Here is a 15,844-nt window from a genome sequence, read left to right as displayed (position 1 = left end):
AACGGACAATATTGTTTTTCCCCTTCCCTCCTTTGTTGACAATTGTCTCTCATGGGAGGGAGGGGTGTTGCTGCAAGATAAGAACCCCTTGTGCTGTACTTCCATGCCCATGCAGTCCTCGGCTTTGCCAAGACCACCGCCGTCCGTCAGTCTCCTCCCCCACCCCCCGCCCAAGTCTTGTTTTTCAAGGCCAGAGTGCTTTTGCATCAACAAATGAACAACTGCGACACTTTTTTAAATGGGCATGTTTTTCTCAAAAAGCACCGCAAAGCCAAACCCCCAAGCCCCCACCCCAGTCACTCCATGCCCTGCGCTTCTGCCACCTACTGACTAGTGAAGCCCCTTGGTGGGACATGAAGACTGCAGCAACCGTGAGTTCAGAAAAGCGCTCAAAGAGGGGGCGGTTGGTCCGTTCCCTTTAGGATTAACCAGACAAGGCCCCAGAGTGTCCCTGAGTTATCAAAAGTGTAAGCCTTACACACTGCTGCTTCAATCCTGCTCCAGCGCCCTGGATCGGCCCCTCCCTCTATCCCCACCACGCAAAGCACCTAGCTGGAAAACTCCTTTACAGGGCAGAAATCCAAGCCGGGGCGATTCATCACCCTTTCCCCTGCAAATGTCTACAGCAGGGGTAGTCAAACTGCGGCCCTCCAGATGTCCATGGACTACAATTCCCAGGAGCCCCGTGCCAGCGTTCGCTGGCAGGGGCTCCTGGGAATTGTAGTCCATGGACATCTGGAGGGCCGCAGTTTGACTACCCCTGGTCTACAGGGAGGCGAAGGAGACTGCGGAGGGAGAAGGCAGAACAGGAGAGAAACTCACCGGGTTAACCCCCAGCAGAGAAACTGGCAGAGACCAGGCAAAGTGTGGCTCTCCAGTTGCCCGTGGACTACAGTTACCATGAGCCCCTGCCAGCATCACCAACAGGCAGGGTTTTGTGGTAATTGTAATTAATCCATCTCAAGAGCCAGAGTTCGGCCACGCCTGACGGGAAGGACTCCCCCCTCCCCTCCACATTCGCTGAAATGAATCTACTGAGCCTGCAGCTTCTCGGCCTGAGGAAGGGGGTGGCATTGTGTGGGGCGGGAGGGGAAGCGTTTAAGGGTCACGCCCCTCCCGGCAGCGATGGAAGCGGCCTTGCACATTCTCAAAATCCCGCAAAAGGCAGCTGGCTAAATGGGGCTGCAGCAACAAGCATTAAAGCTACTCCTAAAGTTCAAGAGGCGAAGAGCTCCCATCCCTCAGCCCAGGAGCCCAGGCCCCTTCGGTGCCCGCTTGCTGTCGCCTACGAAGGGGGGGGGGGCTTCGGAGAGCTGTACTTGCTCTCAAACTGGTGGACGTCGAACTTCCTCTTGCAGCCCGCGTAGTTCATGTAGCGGATCTTGCCGAAGACGGCCCGTTCGGCCCAGCCCTGGTCGTGGACCCCGCAGATGGACCACATGCAGCCTGAGCAGGGGGAAGGAAGAGGAGGCAGCATCTCAAGAAGTGGAAGCAGCAGGGGCACAGAGGAAACACAGAGGCGGGGGGGAGGGGGCTTTTATGGGATGGGGAAAGCTTGACCATTTAAACCAGGGGTAGTCAAACTGCGGCCCTCCAGATGTCCAGGGACTACAATTCCCTGGAGCCCCCTGCCAGCATTCGCTGGCAGGGGGCTCCTGGGAATTGTAGTCCATGGACATCTGGAGGGCCGCAGTTTGACTACCCCTGATTTAAACACTTCTGAGGCAGGGGTGGCCAAACGGTGCCTCTCCAGATGTCCACGGACCACAATTCCCATGGGCCCATGGGAACTGTAGTCCGTAGACATCTGGAGAGCCACTGTTTCTCCACCCCTGTCTTAAAGGGAATCTTAGATAACTTTGGACCAGGGCTGATTTCAAACCCAAGGCAAAGATTTTTCCACCCTGCAACTTATGCAGGGTTGGCGTTTCTGCCCAGGCGAAGCGACCACATGGGCCAAGCCCCTTTTCCACCCGGGGTCCCCAACAAGATGGCGGGCACGCGACAACACGGCCGCACCTCAGGAAGGCAAGGACCACCACGGAGTGGCTACCTCAGGAGTGGCGCCCCATGCAGAGAGGAAACCCAAGGGCAGCCAATGAGAGGGTGAGTTCCAAAAATATTTATCGACCTTCAGAGAATGGCGCCTGAGCCCAATTTGGTAAAGAATCCCGGCTGGATGAACATTCGTAGCAGAGGTCCATCACTGGCTATAAGATGTCTGGGGCAGGGATGCTCCGTCTTCTTGGGGCTTGGGGGGGGGGGCAAGAGTGAGGGGGCTTCTGGAGTTCTGGCCCTGCTGGGTTTTGGCCCCCATGTGACACGGAGTGTGGGAGGGGAGGGGCCACAGGCCTGACCCAACATGGTGTCTCTTAGGCGCTTGCACTGACCCACATATCCGTTGGGGTCCCTGCCATCCAACTCGTAGCGGTCGTTGAGGTAGATGCTGAATTTCAAGGCCTCTTCGGGGGAGCTGGTCCACTCAAGGATCTTCTTGGCCCAGTACATCCGTAAAAATCCATGCATCTTCCCTTCGTGGACCATCTGGAGCTGAGGCAGGAGGAGGAGAAGGCAAATTACTGTAAGAGCAAGTGCCCCTGAGGTCAGAGGATGCTGTCCCTGCCAGCAAAGGCCATGCAAGGGCCACTGCATTCTCTCTCTCACACACGCAAAGCTGCTGTTTACTGAATCAGCCCACACGGTCGCTATTGCTGACTCTGACTGGCAGCTGCTCTCCATGGTCTCAGCCAGAGGCCTTCCCATGACCTCCTGCCTGGTCCTTGTAACTGGCAATGCCAGGGATTGTACCTGGGGCCTCCGGCATGCCAAGCAGAGGCTCTGCCACTCAGCTGTGCCCCCCTCAAATCAAATGACAGAATGGAGAGATCTCATGAAGCTGCCTTATCCTGATTAAGAAACCCGGTCCCTCCAGGCCAGCGCGGTCCACTCAGGCTGTCAGCAGCTCTCCAGGGTCTTTCCCATCACCTGCCAGCTGAGCCTTCTGATTGGAGGAGCCGGGGTTTGACCTTGGGACCCCAGCCAAAGGCAGCCTGGCCCTGCCCTCCGTCTCTGGACGGCTGGAAGGGAGCGTACCTGTGCAGCGTTCCAGAGAGGGTCGTGCGTCTTCCCTTCCTCAAGCTGCTTCAGAGTGTACAGATGAGTCCTCTTGTCTTTGGCGTGCAGCGCCAGGCTCGTCTGCGCCCAGGCCGGGGCACCTGCGGGTGGCAGCCATGAATGTTTATCTCAAGACTATTATTAATCTCGGGGCAGTTTACCCTATTTAAAACATAATGAAACCGATGAATTAATCACAACGCAAACAAGCTAAAATGATAAAAACGTGCAAACTGCAGTTGGGCACTATCACTCCGGCCTGTACTGATCCCGATTCATCACCACCCTGGCCCACCAGATGTTGAGCTAAGGAGGAACCAAGAGGGGGAAACAGGGTAGTGGAGGGCGGGAGGGAGGCCCGAGAGGTCGCTGGAATTGCTGCTGTTAATCGGCTGGCCTCAACCACAGGCCTGGCACAGGAGACCTGTCTTGCAGGCCCGGTGGAATTCAGAGACTCCGGCAGGGCCCTGATCTCTCCTGGGAGCTCGTTCCACCCAAAAGGCCCAGCCTCTGGCTGAGGCCAGACAAATTTCCTCGGGGCCAGGGATCCTCTGCTGATTAGCATTGCTCGATCAAAGAGCGCTCTGGGGAACATATTAATAGATCTCCAAGTTTTCATCCCCTTGAAACAGAGAAGAGATGCATAGCACAAGCATAGCAAGAGTGAAGCAGGTCACCTCCTGATCAGAACTGCTGGAACCTCAAATGGGCAAGACCCAGCAAGCTCCAGACTGCTTCTCTGGGGATTCTTGTGTCAAAGTGCGGCTGTTCCCCTGCACAGTGAGTGTCCTGTGCAGTGTTGTGAGTGTCCTGCCTAGTGCAGGGGGTTGGACTAGATGACCCAGGAGGTCCCTTCCAACTCTAGGATTCTACAGCTTTGAGGGAAGACTGGCACCAGCGGGAATGAAGGCGCACAGAACGTGCTTGTTCCATCAGCCCTCCCCGCCCCGAGAGGCAGACCCCAGATCCGCAGCTGCCTGGCTGTTACCTTCAACCTGATCGTATTGCGGATTATAGAAGCAGAAGTTGTCTGCCAGCTCCCGGCGCACCACAGCCTCCTCGACAAAAGCGTCCACCGACTCCCTGCATCTGCGGCGGTGTTTGGAGACTTCTAGGATCGCCCTCTGGACAGCAACCTGGCCTGTGGGAGAAAATGTTGCATGCACCACTGACCACGTGAAAGCTTTTTAGCACCACGGAAAACACCCTGGGCTGGCCCAACCTCACGCACCGGATAAACTAGCCATCAATTTTGCCCTCCAAAGCTTCAAGCCTTTCTGGCCCATCGTGAATTCCAAGATTGATTAAGATTCCTTAAACATGCTCTTGAGACAGATCATGACTGATTGCCGAGCGAGTGTCGTGGTTCGGTCCTTGGTGGCTTGGGAACGGGACCGAACCCCGCCATCAGAGGCGCCCGCGATCACGGAGGTAGGGCATGGTGATCATAGGCAAGCCGGCAGCTGGGCGCCCCACCCGATCGTTGAGGTGGCAATGGCCGCTAAAGAACCTCAATGTCCCCCTCCACCTTTTGACAAGGGCCCGGAGATGGCCCTTTGTTCCAGGAAAATGGGCCATCAGGAACCCCGGAAAACCTCGCATATGTGCATGAGTCATGATTGTATCAGCATGTTCCCTCCGCAAGTACTGGGTGGGGCAATACAGCCTAAGGAGGTGGGTTTTGTATAAAAGGGAGCTTCCACCTGGAGTTCGGTGGAAGCTCTTACTCCATACCAGCGGACTCCACGTTGCTGAAATAAAGCTTGTTCCTGTTGTATCGTTCACCAGGCCTGGCGTGACGTTTTCTTCAAAGGGGCACCCTGTTTTTCAGTTAGCAAGCGGGTTCCCGACATCGTAAGAGCTTCCCACCGAACTCCAGGGTCGGCATCGCATCCGAGCGCTTATCGGGACGGATCCAGAGATGGCGTTTTCAAGCAACGGGGCGGTCTCGACCCCCACGAACCCCGGGAACATGAGTTTAATGTCCCCGGGAGATTTCCTCCGAAAATCGGGGGGCCAGGAGCAGCTGTCCGGGACCCCGAGACCCTCGGCAGCGGCGGCCAAGGGAAGGCGCCGGGCCATGGGTTTCCCAAGCACGGCGGGGAGCGCGCCGAGGTCTGGGGGGTTGGCCCCAACCTGGGACACCCAGCTGAGGCAGGCGCTTCGCCCGGTAGGACCTGAGGAATCCCTAGAGGACCTGCGGCGGGCCATGGCGGACTTGGCCAGGCGCTTGCAGGCAGCTGAAGCCCGTGAGCAAGCTCGGGCCGGGCCCGGGGGGACTGGTAATACAACGGCGGAGGGGATCGCGTCGAGTGAGGACGTCTCCAGCGACGAGGACGAGCCCGGTACTGGTGAGCGGGCCCCGGACCCCAACCCAGCCGATGGTGGTACAAGTCGACGCCAGCGACGCAGCAGCCGGGGCGGTTCTCCTGCAGCGAGACAAGGCGGGACAGCTGAGGCCGGCGGCCTACCTCTCACGAAAATTCGCCGAAACGGAGCGGAACTGGTCTACCTGGGAGAAGGAGGCGTTTGCGATTAAGTTCGCCCTCACCGAATGGCGGCATTGGCTGGAGGAAACAGAGGAGCCGTTCGAGGTCTGGACAGATCACAAGAATCTGGAGGCGCTCCGGCAACCGCGATCCCTGAACGCCAAGCAGATGAGGTGGGCGGAGTTCTTTTCGCGGTACAATTTCAAGCTTGGTCACATCCCCGGCAAAGAGAATTTCCTCGCGGACGCCCTCTCCCGTCTGCCGCATTATGGGGAGGGGTACGCTCCCTGCACCAGGTCCGTGTTTGGCGAGGAGCAGCTGGGACGGGGGGTCGTCACTAGGCGGCGGGCCAGGGAGGAATGGGAACCCGACCCGGCGACCGCCCCGCTCCGAGACCGCCTAGTGGCAGCCTATGGGGCAGACGAGGAGCTGGCTGAGCTCCGGGACTCTTTGATTTTGGACTCCGGTCTCTGGCGGAGGGGGGAGGCTGTCTACGTCCCGGAAGGGCTACGACGGGAAGCCCTCAGCCTCTGCCACGATGCTAAGACCGCCGGGCACTTCGGTTTCGTAAAATCCTGGAAGTTGGCCCGGCGGCGGTTTTGGTGGCCCAGTCTGCGGCGGGACACAAAAGCTTACGTCAGTGGTTGTCCTGTCTGCCTGACCTGCAAGCCGGGGGTTGGCAAGCCGAAAGGTCTGCTGCACCCGCTCGAGGTCCCGACCCGGCCGTGGTCAGTGATCTCCATGGACTTTATAACAGACTTGCCTCCCAGCAAGGGGAAAACGGTGATCTGGGTGGTGGTAGATCTATTTTCCAAACAGGCCCATTTCATTCCTTGCGCCAGTGTCCCCAGTGCTTCACAGTTGGCTCGGATGTTCCTGGATCACGTGTTCCGACTGCACGGGCTGCCGGACAAGGTGATTTCCGATCGGGGCTCACAATTCGTGTCCCGGTTTTGGCAAGCTTTCCTGCGCCTGTTAGACATCGAGCAAGGGCTGAGCTCCGCTTACCACCCCCAGACGGACGGGCAGACCGAGCGGGTTAATCAAGTACTGGAGCAGTACTTGCGGTGTTTCGGTTCCTATCATCAAGACACCTGGGTGCCCCTGCTCCCCCTGGCCGAGTTCGCGTACAACAACGCAGACCACAGCAGCACGGAGATGTCGCCTTTTGCCGTCGTCTACGGGACAGACCTGAGACACTTCCCGGAGCTTGGAGAGGTCCCCGCCCGGGAATCGGCCGACCTTCGCGAGTGGGGGAAGCGTGCCGGGAGCTGCTGGAAGTCGCTGCAGGAGCAGCTCCACAAAGTCAAGGCAGCGCAGAAAGAGGACGCCGACCGGAAGAGACGACCAGCTGAGGAGATCCGACCGGGGGATCGAGTTTACCTTTCCACCCGGAACCTACGGTTGAATTTGCCCAGCAAGAAGCTAGGCCCTCGGTTTTTGGGGCCTTTCGAGGTCTTGGCCCCGATCAACGAAGTTTCGGTCAAGCTCAAGCTCCCCAAGAACCTCCGGCACATCCATCCCGTCTTTCACGTGAGCCTTCTAAAAAAAACTCCGGACGGTGACGTTTGGCACCCCGTGTTTTCCCCGCCAGCGCCCGAGGTCCTGCCGGGGGGGGAGCACCACGAGGTGGCGGATATCCTGGACTCTAGACTCCACAGGGGGAAGTTGCAGTACCTCGTGGAATGGAAGGACTTCGCTTTGGGGGACCGGGAATGGGTCTGGGCAGCGGACGTCCTTGCGCCCCGACTCACTGAACGTTTCCACAAGCGGTATCCTGGCCGCCCCGGGGGGTTGGAGAATGGACCTTTGGGGGGGCAGAATGTCGTGGTTCGGTCCTTGGTGGCTTGGGAACGGGACCGAACCCCGCCATCAGAGGCGCCCGCGATCACGGAGGTAGGGCATGGTGATCATAGGCAAGCCGGCAGCTGGGCGCCCCACCCGATCGTTGAGGTGGCAATGGCCGCTAAAGAACCTCAATGTCCCCCTCCACCTTTTGACAAGGGCCCGGAGATGGCCCTTTGTTCCAGGAAAATGGGCCATCAGGAACCCCGGAAAACCTCGCATATGTGCATGAGTCATGATTGTATCAGCATGTTCCCTCCGCAAGTACTGGGTGGGGCAATACAGCCTAAGGAGGTGGGTTTTGTATAAAAGGGAGCTTCCACCTGGAGTTCGGTGGAAGCTCTTACTCCATACCAGCGGACTCCACGTTGCTGAAATAAAGCTTGTTCCTGTTGTATCGTTCACCAGGCCTGGCGTGACGTTTTCTTCAAAGGGGCACCCTGTTTTTCAGTTAGCAAGCGGGTTCCCGACAGCGAGTCTGTCCTTAGCAGTCAAAAAAAGCCAGAGTCCAGGAGCACCTTAAGAGACAATTTTGTGGCAGAGGAAGAGCTTTTGCGAGTCCCCGCCCACTTCTTCTGTATCTGAAGGAGTCTCTGGCCTACCTCTCAGGGCTGGGAGGGCAAGTGGAAAAAGCAAATTCTGTCCTCATTCTCACTGAATCTGAAGAAATGAGCAGTGACTCACAAAAGCTCTTCCAGTCTGCAAATATCAGTTCCCCTGGAGAAAATGGCTGCTTTGGAGGGTGGGCTTGGGATGCCAGCCTCCAGGTGGGGCCTGGAGATCTCCTGGAATTCCAGCTCCTCTCCAGATTAAAGACCATTTCCCCTGGAGAACATGGCTGCTTTGCAGGGTAGTCTCTATGGCATGGTACCACCCCCAAAATTCTAGAGTTTCCCAACCTGGAGCTGGGGGGGGGGCTGTCAATCCAACAACCCCTACCATGTTGTGCTAGGATTCAAAAGTAGCCCATGGGTTCAAAAGGTTTCTGGACTCCCTACAGAGTCTGTCCCAGGCCCCCAAAGGTGGACATGCCGGATTTGCTGCCCCCGTTCCGCCCAACTCACCAAAGTGGAACCAGGGCGAGAGATTGCTCAGGGTGGCCTTGTTTGGATCGTTCCTCTCCGTGCCGAAGAACTTCAGCCGCTTCTCCACAAACTCTTCCAGCACGGCGAGGCCAGCGGCCGTACCCGGCTTTGCCCACCCCACCTCCTTGACCGAGCAGTCCACCTGCAAGCTGGCACGGCAGGCGTCCCAATCGATGGCCTGGGAGAGGAGAAGCCGCCCAAGAGGTTAGTCCTCAGTGAGGAAGGTTCCCAGAATACAAATGCCCAGAGCTGGCAGGGAGGCCGGAGTGGTTCATGAGGCTGCTCTCTTCGAGAGGTCTCCGGCTCTTGCCAGGTCGGTGTGACTCTTCCCTCTCGTGGTCAAGCTAAGCCTCTGAGGTCCATAAAGTCAGCCAAGCGTTGACCTCTTGTGGCAGTGAATACCAGAAGTTAGCTAGGTGCAGTTCCCCACCCTGTTCAGCCCAGACTCGCCTGAGCTGGTCAGATCTTGAAAGCTAAGCAGAGCCAGCCCTGGTTAGTATCTGGGAGGGAGACCCCCAAGCAGAGGCCAGCGATGACAAGCCACCTCTGAAAATCACTGGCTTCGGAAACCAACAGGACTGTTCCAGCCTGCCATAACTTGGCTGCACGCTACTATTAGGCCATACTAGGATTGCCCCTGGTTAGTAGCATTATGGAGTTGGAAGGGAACTCCAGGGTCATCTAGTCCAACCCCCTGCAAAATGCAGGAACTCCCAACTACCTGCCCACCCACGGTGACTCCAATTTCATGCCCAAGTGAGTTCCCCCCCCCCTGCAGAAATCTCCCGAATCCTGCCTGGCCTGGAGGGAATTCACCTACCACCCCACAGTGGCGATGGGCATTTCCCTGGGCATCCAAGGAAAGGCCACAGGAGCCAAGCAACAACAAAATTTCTAATGTCCACCCACTCACAATCTGCCCAGGTTCAGAGAATCAGCACCGCTTGGGAGGGAGACCACCAAGGAAGTCCAGTGGCAGGCAAGGGCCAACCCCCTCGGTTCATTCCTTGCCTTGAAAACCCCGCAGGGTCGTCGTGAGTTGGCCACAACTGGGCAGCGAAGAACAGTAGCAATCACACACAACCCACACGTTTCCCAGCCCCAGAGGTGACGGTTACCTCTGCCTGGACGGTGCCGGGATGAGGGTGTTTCACGACTGGTGGGAATTCGGTCAGAAACTCCGCCAGCTGGTCGTGAATCTTCCGCCGGATTGTCCGGGCGCCGTACTCCTGCTTGTCAGAGGCCAACCAGCAAGGGACAATGTTGTGCGCGTCAACCTGGAAAGATTATTGGGAGACGGATGCCGTGACCTTCTCTGGAAGGCTTCAAGGACACAGCTCTGAGACAGACAGGCATAATAGACCAGGTTACTCAACTGCCCCTCACCCTCCCCATTCCAAGGTTTTAGGAGAATCTACCACGAAGAATTTTCTGAATTAGCAGAATCACAGAATCATAGAGTTGGAAGGGGCCATACAGGCCATCTAGTCCAACCCCCTGCTCAATGCAGGATCAGCCCGAAGCATCCTAAAGCATCCAAGAAAAGTTTCTATCCAACCTTTGCTTGAAGACTGCCAGTGAGGGGGAGTCACCCCCTCCTTAGGCAGCCTATTCCACTGCTGAACTACTCTGACTGTGAAAAACTTTTTCCTGATATCTAGCCTATATCGTTGAACTTGAAGTTTAAACCCATGACTGCGTGTCCTCTCCTCTGCAGCCAACAGAAACAGCATCCTGCCCTCCTCCAAGTGACAACCTTTCAAATACTTAAAGAGGGCTATCATGTCCCCTCTCAACCTCCTTTTCTCCAGGCTGAACATTCCCAAGTCCCTCAACCTATCTTCATAGGGCTTGGTCCCTTGGCCCCAGATCATCCTCGTCGCTCTCCTCTGTACCCTTTCAATTTTATCTACATCCTTCTTGAAGTGAGGCCTCCAGAACTGCACACAGTACTCCAGGTGTGGTCTGACCAGTGCCGTATACAATGGGACTATGACATCCTGTGATGAAACGCAAGAGTCCAGTAGCACCTTGAAGACTAACCAAATCTGTAGCCGAGGGGGAGCTCCCGTGAGTCACGTCTCACTTCCTCAGGGACCCGAATTTTGAATCTGAATGGCTAAATGTGGTCCCTCAAGACCTCAAATATCAGCTTTGCCTACGTGATCCGTTCCAACTGTGCACACCGACATCAGATCCTTTTCGTGGCGTACCTTCTCTTCAAAGACAAGAAGGGCGGCCAATACAGGCAGGGCTTCCTTGGGGGTGGCCCCTCGTCAGCTGCACGCTCACTTGGCCCGTCCCTTGGCGTTTTAGGCACCAAGGGAAGCAGTTTTCATCGTCTCCTGCAATCATTCCCATTCCTTGATGTTTTGCGGCTCTAGATCTTGGCTTTTTGCGCACACAGCTTCCTCTTTAATGCCGCTGTGTCCGTCGTGGTGCCAAACTCATCCCAGGCTAGACCATTTAATTTAGAGGGTTCTTTAGATGCATGAAGCGCAGAGTGGAAACGTCAGGTGATATACGCACAGCAATGAACAATGGGTGGCAAGACAAGCAGGGAGCAATTTAACAAAATGAAGGGTCATGCAGTGGCAATCCCACTGCACCAGTTCTGTTCTGCAGCGAGTTGGGTGACCTTGGGCTAGTCGCTGTTCTCCTAGAGCTCTCTCAGCCCCACCTCCCTCACAGGGTGTCTGTTGCGGGGAGGGGAAAGGGAAAGGGGTTTGCAAGCTGTTTTAAGACTCCTTCAGGTAGAGAAAAGCAGCCTATAAGAACCAGCTCTTCTTCTCCTTCTTCTCCTACCTGAACCAAGGGCACATCTGTCGGGAGCCTCTCGCGGACATCTTGCAGCCACTGCCTGGGAACACGGAGAGGGGCAAAATCGGTCACTACCCCGCCAATGCTGTGCCTGGCCACAAAGGGGGGCAGGACATCTCTGGCGGCCCCGGTGAGCAGGTGGAAGGGGATGCTTAGATCCCGGCACTCCTGGAAAGCAGGAAAAGGAGGATGTGATTTTGTTATGAAGGGACAGAGAACCTCCGAAGAGCCCTGCTGGGTCAGATCAGGGAGGGTCCCTCCAGTCCAGCCTCCCGTCTCACCCAGGGGCCAGCCAGTCCCTCTGCAGGGCCAGCCACAGGGCAGAGAGGCCGAGGCCTTCCCCTGAGAAGACCCTCAGAAGAGCCCTGCTGGGTCAGGCCAGGGAGGGTCCCTCCAGTCCAGCCTCCCGTCTCCCCCAGGGGCCAGCCAGTTCCTCTGCAGGGCCAGCCACAGGGCAGAGAGGCCGAGGCCTTCCCCTGAGAAGGACGTCAGAAGAGCCCTGCTGCGTCAGACCAGGGAGGGTCCCTCCAGTCCAGCCTCCCACCTCACCCAGGGGCCAGCCAGTCCCTCTGCAGGGCCAGCCACAGGGCAGAGAGGCCCACGCCTTCCCCTGAGAAGACCCTCAGAAGAGCCTTGCTGGGTCAGGCCAGGGAGGGTCCCTCCAGTCCAGCCTCCTGTCTCACCCAGGGGCCAGCCAGTTCCTCTGCAGGGCCAGCCACAGGGCAGAGAGGCTGAGGCCTTCCCCTGAGAAGACCCTCAGAAGAGCCCTGCTGGGTCAGACCAGGGAGGATCCCTCCAGTCCAGCCTCCCAAGTTCCTCTGCAGGGCCAGCCACAGGGCAGAGAGGCCGAGGCCTTCCCCTGAGAAGACCCTCAGAAGAGCCCTGCTGGATCAGACCAATGGGGGTCCCTCTAGTCCAGCCTCCTGTCTCACCCAGGGGCCAGCCAGTTCCTCTGCAGGGCCAGCCACAGGGCAGAGAGGCCGAGGCCTTCCCCTGAGAAGACCCTCAGAAGAGCCCTGCTGGGTCAGGCCAGGGAGGGTCCCTCCAGTCCAGCCTCCCGTCTCACCCAGGGGCCAGCCAGTTCCTCTGCAGGGCCAGCCACAGGGCAGAGAGGCCGAGGCCTTCCCCTGAGAAGACCCTCAGAAGAGCCCTGCTGGGTCAGGCCAGGGAGGGTCCCTCCAGTCCAGCCTCCCGTCTCACCCAGGGGCCAGCCAGTTCCTCTGCAGGGCCAGCCACAGGGCAGAGAGGCCGAGGCCTTCCCCTGAGAAGACCCTCAGAAGAGCCCTGCTGGGTCAGGCCAGGGAGGGTCCCTCCAGTCCAGCCTCCCGTCTCACCCAGGGGCCAGCCAGTTCCTCTGCAGGGCCAGCCACAAGGCAGAGAGGCCGAGGCCTTCCCCTGAGAAGACCCTCAAGAAGAGCCCTGCTGGGTCAGGCCAGGGAGGGTCCCTCCAGTCCAGCCTCCCGTCTCACCCAGGGGCCAGCCAGTTCCTCTGCAGGGCCAGCCACAGGGCAGAGAGGCCGAGGCCTTCCCCTGAGAAGGACCCCAAAAGAGCCCTGCTGGGTCAGGCCAGGGAGGGTCCCTCCAGTCCAGCCTCCCGTCTCCCCCAGGGGCCAGCCAGTTCCTCTGCAGGGCCAGACACAGGGCAGAGAGGCCTTCATAAGGACCTCAGAAGAGCCCTGCTGGGTCAGACCAGGGAGGGTCCCTCCAGTCCAGCCTCCCGTCTCACCCAGGGGTCAGCCAGTTCCTCTGCAGGGCCAGCCACAGGGCAGAGAGGCCGAGGCCTTCCCCTGAGAAGACCCTCAGAAGAGCCCTGCTGCGTCAGGCCAGGGAGGGCCCCTCCAGTCCAGCCTCCTGTCTCACCCAGGGGTCAGCCAGTTCCTCTGCAGGGCCAGCCACAGGGCAGAGAGGCCAAGGCCTTCCCCGGAGAAGAACCAGGAAGGGTCCATCCAGTCCAGCCTCACACAGAGTCCAACCACAACCACAAGGAGACTGGAAGCCTGCAGAAGCCTGCAGCACACCCCCAAAGTAGCAGCTTGGTGTCCACCCACCCGTCGTTCTGACTATCCTTCCTTCATGCTGACCCCCGAAAGGTGCTCCCGGGTGCCCCTACCTCAGCTACTTCCTTCAGGCCTCCAAGCAGGAAGCCGAAATGGCGGATGGTGGCGTCCAGGAACTTGGGCACCAGGCAGAAGCAGACGTGCAGCGGGAGAGCCTGCTTCAAGGCCAGGCGCTGGGCATAGAGAAAGGCCCAGTTATCTGGAAGCAAAACAGCAAGAAACCTTCCATAGCAGCATCATGCTGAAGGCCAAGCTCCCCCTCCCAAATCAGCAAGGCAGGATCCCTAGCCCCAGGTAGATGCCCCCTTCCTCTGCTCCCCCAGGTGTCTCTCCAAGGCAGACTGCAGAATTGCCAGCCTCCAGTTGTGTCTCAGCACGAGTTCCTGCTCTGGGCCTGTTTGCAGTCAGGAGCAGAGAAATGGAGCACAGCACACCCCAAAGAAGGAAGGAGGGATGGATTTTGCACCCTGCTTTTCACTACCCAAAGGAGTCTCAAAGCGACTGGCAAACCTCTTTCCCTTCTTCTCCCACACCAGACACTCCGTGAGGTCAGTGGGGCTGAGAGAACTCTGAGAGAACTGCTCTGCAAGAACAGCCCTAAGAGGACAGTGACTAGGCCACCTGCAAGTGGAGGAGCGGGAAACCAAATCCGGCTCTCTAGATTAGAGTCTGCTGCACTTAACCACGACACTTGCTCTCAGGGAAGGACGTGAGCCAACCGCGGTCCTTGCTCACCTTGCACCCGCTGATCGCGGGACATCCAGTACAGGATCCCCAGGGCCCCTTCCTTGAGCTCGGACTCCTGCGAGATCAAGCGCACCCGTTTCTTGCTGTACTTGAATTCTGCCACCGACGGTGCCGTTCTGGCCCGGCTTTGCTTCACGGCCTCTGCCAGGGCCCCGATTCCACAAGGCCTGGCCTGCCCTTCCGCCATCCGCTCGGCAGGCAGTGCTTCCGCCAGGGTGCCCTGGTCGTCGGTCCAGCACAGAGATTCAGCGCCATCGTCTTCCGCTGCGGTGCCAAGTTCCGTTCCTCCGAGCGGCTTCCGTTTCCTCTTCTTGGGAGACATGGCCAACCAGGGCCGCCGAACCCGCAGAGGCCAGGAGGAACCGAAAGGCAAAGGGCAGGTGGGAACCTGGAAGTAGGGGGCAGAGAAGAACGGAGGATCAGCCCCACCAGGCCAGACCAGAGTTGCCCCCCTCCAGGGGGAGAAACGGACAGGCTGGCTCCCCAGAAGGGTGAAGAGGAAGCGTCTTTCCTTCAGGCTAATCCAGGAGCCCCAAACATGGATCTGTTGCGTAACAAAAATAAGCGTCCAGTCAGGCCTCTTTAAGCCCAGCAAAGCTTGATTCAAGGCGTGAGCTCTGGAGTGCAGACCCTCTTCCTCAGACTCACATGAACCAGCACCCTAACATCACCCAGCCCCAACGGGGGAAGGGGCTGCCCTTAATTACCAACATTGACGGCTGGATTTCTCCAGTGTTCTTGCAAACGACAACTGAACTCAAAAGGACTGGTTAGGGGTTTTAGCGAGAAATGATCATATAGGGCATAATAATTTGGATATTGTGACACAGTTTCCTAATTTGCCATAGTTTGCTTTGGCCTCCACAGTTAAGGTGCTTCAGGCCCACCACTTGAACCGCCCTGCTGCTTTGCAAAGCACCTCTGAGCCCCCGAGCAGGAGGGCTGCGTGCAGGGAACCGCTTGGGGCCGGCGGCAGGACTCTAAGGCAGGGGTAGTCAACCTGTGGTCCTCCAGAGGTCCATGGACTACAATTCCCATGAGCCCCTGCCGCTGGCAGGGGCTCATGGGAATTGTAGTCCATGGACCTCTGGAGGACCACAGGTTGACTACCCCTGCTCTAAGGAGCTCCGAGGAAGGAAACTCTGTGCCTCCCGCCCAGCGCCTCCCCATCGCGGGGAAGGAGCAGCGCGCCCCCGGCCTCTCCGCCCCCCCCTCCCTCCCCCGGCTCCTCTATCTCAGCTTTGGCCGCCACAACGGCCTGACAAGGTAGGCCGCCCTTCGCTCCTCGGCCACTCACCGGCGCTCCGCGGGGCTTCGGGCCCGGCTTACACAACGCGGGGCGGGCTCGCAGGAGGCACGTGACTCGCCCCAGCGCGCGGCTTCAGTTTTTATGAATGAAGCCCGGATCGAACGCGGCGACTTCTCCTGCCAGGCTCGCTGACGTCACTGTTGTCCTCCCGCGGAGCACGTGGGGGGAAGGGGCGGAGCTCCCCGGCTGATTGGGCGCGGGAGATGCCGGAAGGCGCCGGCAGAGGGCGGCGGCGAGCCGTGAGGTTGCAGGGCACGCATGCGCAAGCAGCCCTTTCCCCGCGCCGCACCTGGGGCTTGATGCTGAATGCCGGTGCTTTGCAGGTGCAATCACCTGGGCTCCTCAGGGGTGCTTGCATTAAAGGAGGAATGCAACCAT

General features: G+C 58.5%; 1 protein-coding gene across 2 annotated transcripts; it reads right to left on the bottom strand.

The window, feature by feature from the left end:
- Positions 1-237: 237 nt before the first annotated feature.
- LOC143842819 (deoxyribodipyrimidine photo-lyase-like) lies at positions 238-15,621 on the bottom strand. Of its 2 annotated transcripts, none has more exons than XM_077348052.1 (10): positions 15,455-15,621; positions 14,146-14,701; positions 13,464-13,609; positions 11,339-11,521; positions 9,652-9,810; positions 8,513-8,711; positions 4,103-4,255; positions 3,094-3,215; positions 2,391-2,550; positions 238-1,446 (listed from the first exon to the last, which is right to left on the bottom strand). In XM_077348052.1, exons 2-10 carry the CDS (start codon positions 14,477-14,479, stop codon positions 1,286-1,288), a joined length of 1,617 nt encoding a protein of 538 aa, XP_077204167.1. In that variant the 5' UTR covers positions 14,480-14,701; positions 15,455-15,621; the 3' UTR covers positions 238-1,285. The 2 variants fall into 2 exon arrangements, with proteins under 2 accessions (XP_077204167.1, XP_077204166.1); XM_077348051.1 differs by having other exon boundaries at positions 239-1,446; positions 14,146-14,545.
- Positions 15,622-15,844: the final 223 nt, after the last annotated feature.

Source organism: Paroedura picta, chromosome 8 (assembly GCF_049243985.1).
Source record: "Paroedura picta isolate Pp20150507F chromosome 8, Ppicta_v3.0, whole genome shotgun sequence".
Lineage (NCBI taxonomy): Eukaryota > Metazoa > Chordata > Lepidosauria > Squamata > Gekkonidae > Paroedura > Paroedura picta.
Note: the sequence above shows the minus strand (reverse complement) of the source record. Positions and strands in the feature narration are given on the sequence as shown.

Coding starts and splice junctions, on each gene's coding strand:
- LOC143842819 (XM_077348052.1), bottom strand. CDS start 14,479: ATGTCTCCCAAGAAGAGGAAACGGAAGCCGCTCGGAGGAACGGAACTT. Junction 2,551..3,093: donor CTCTCTGGAACGCTGCACAG/GTACGCTCCCTT, acceptor CTCCTGCCTCAG/CTCCAGATGGTCCACGAAGG. Junction 1,447..2,390: donor GGACCCCAACGGATATGTGG/GTCAGTGCAAGC, acceptor CCCCCTGCTCAG/GCTGCATGTGGTCCATCTGC.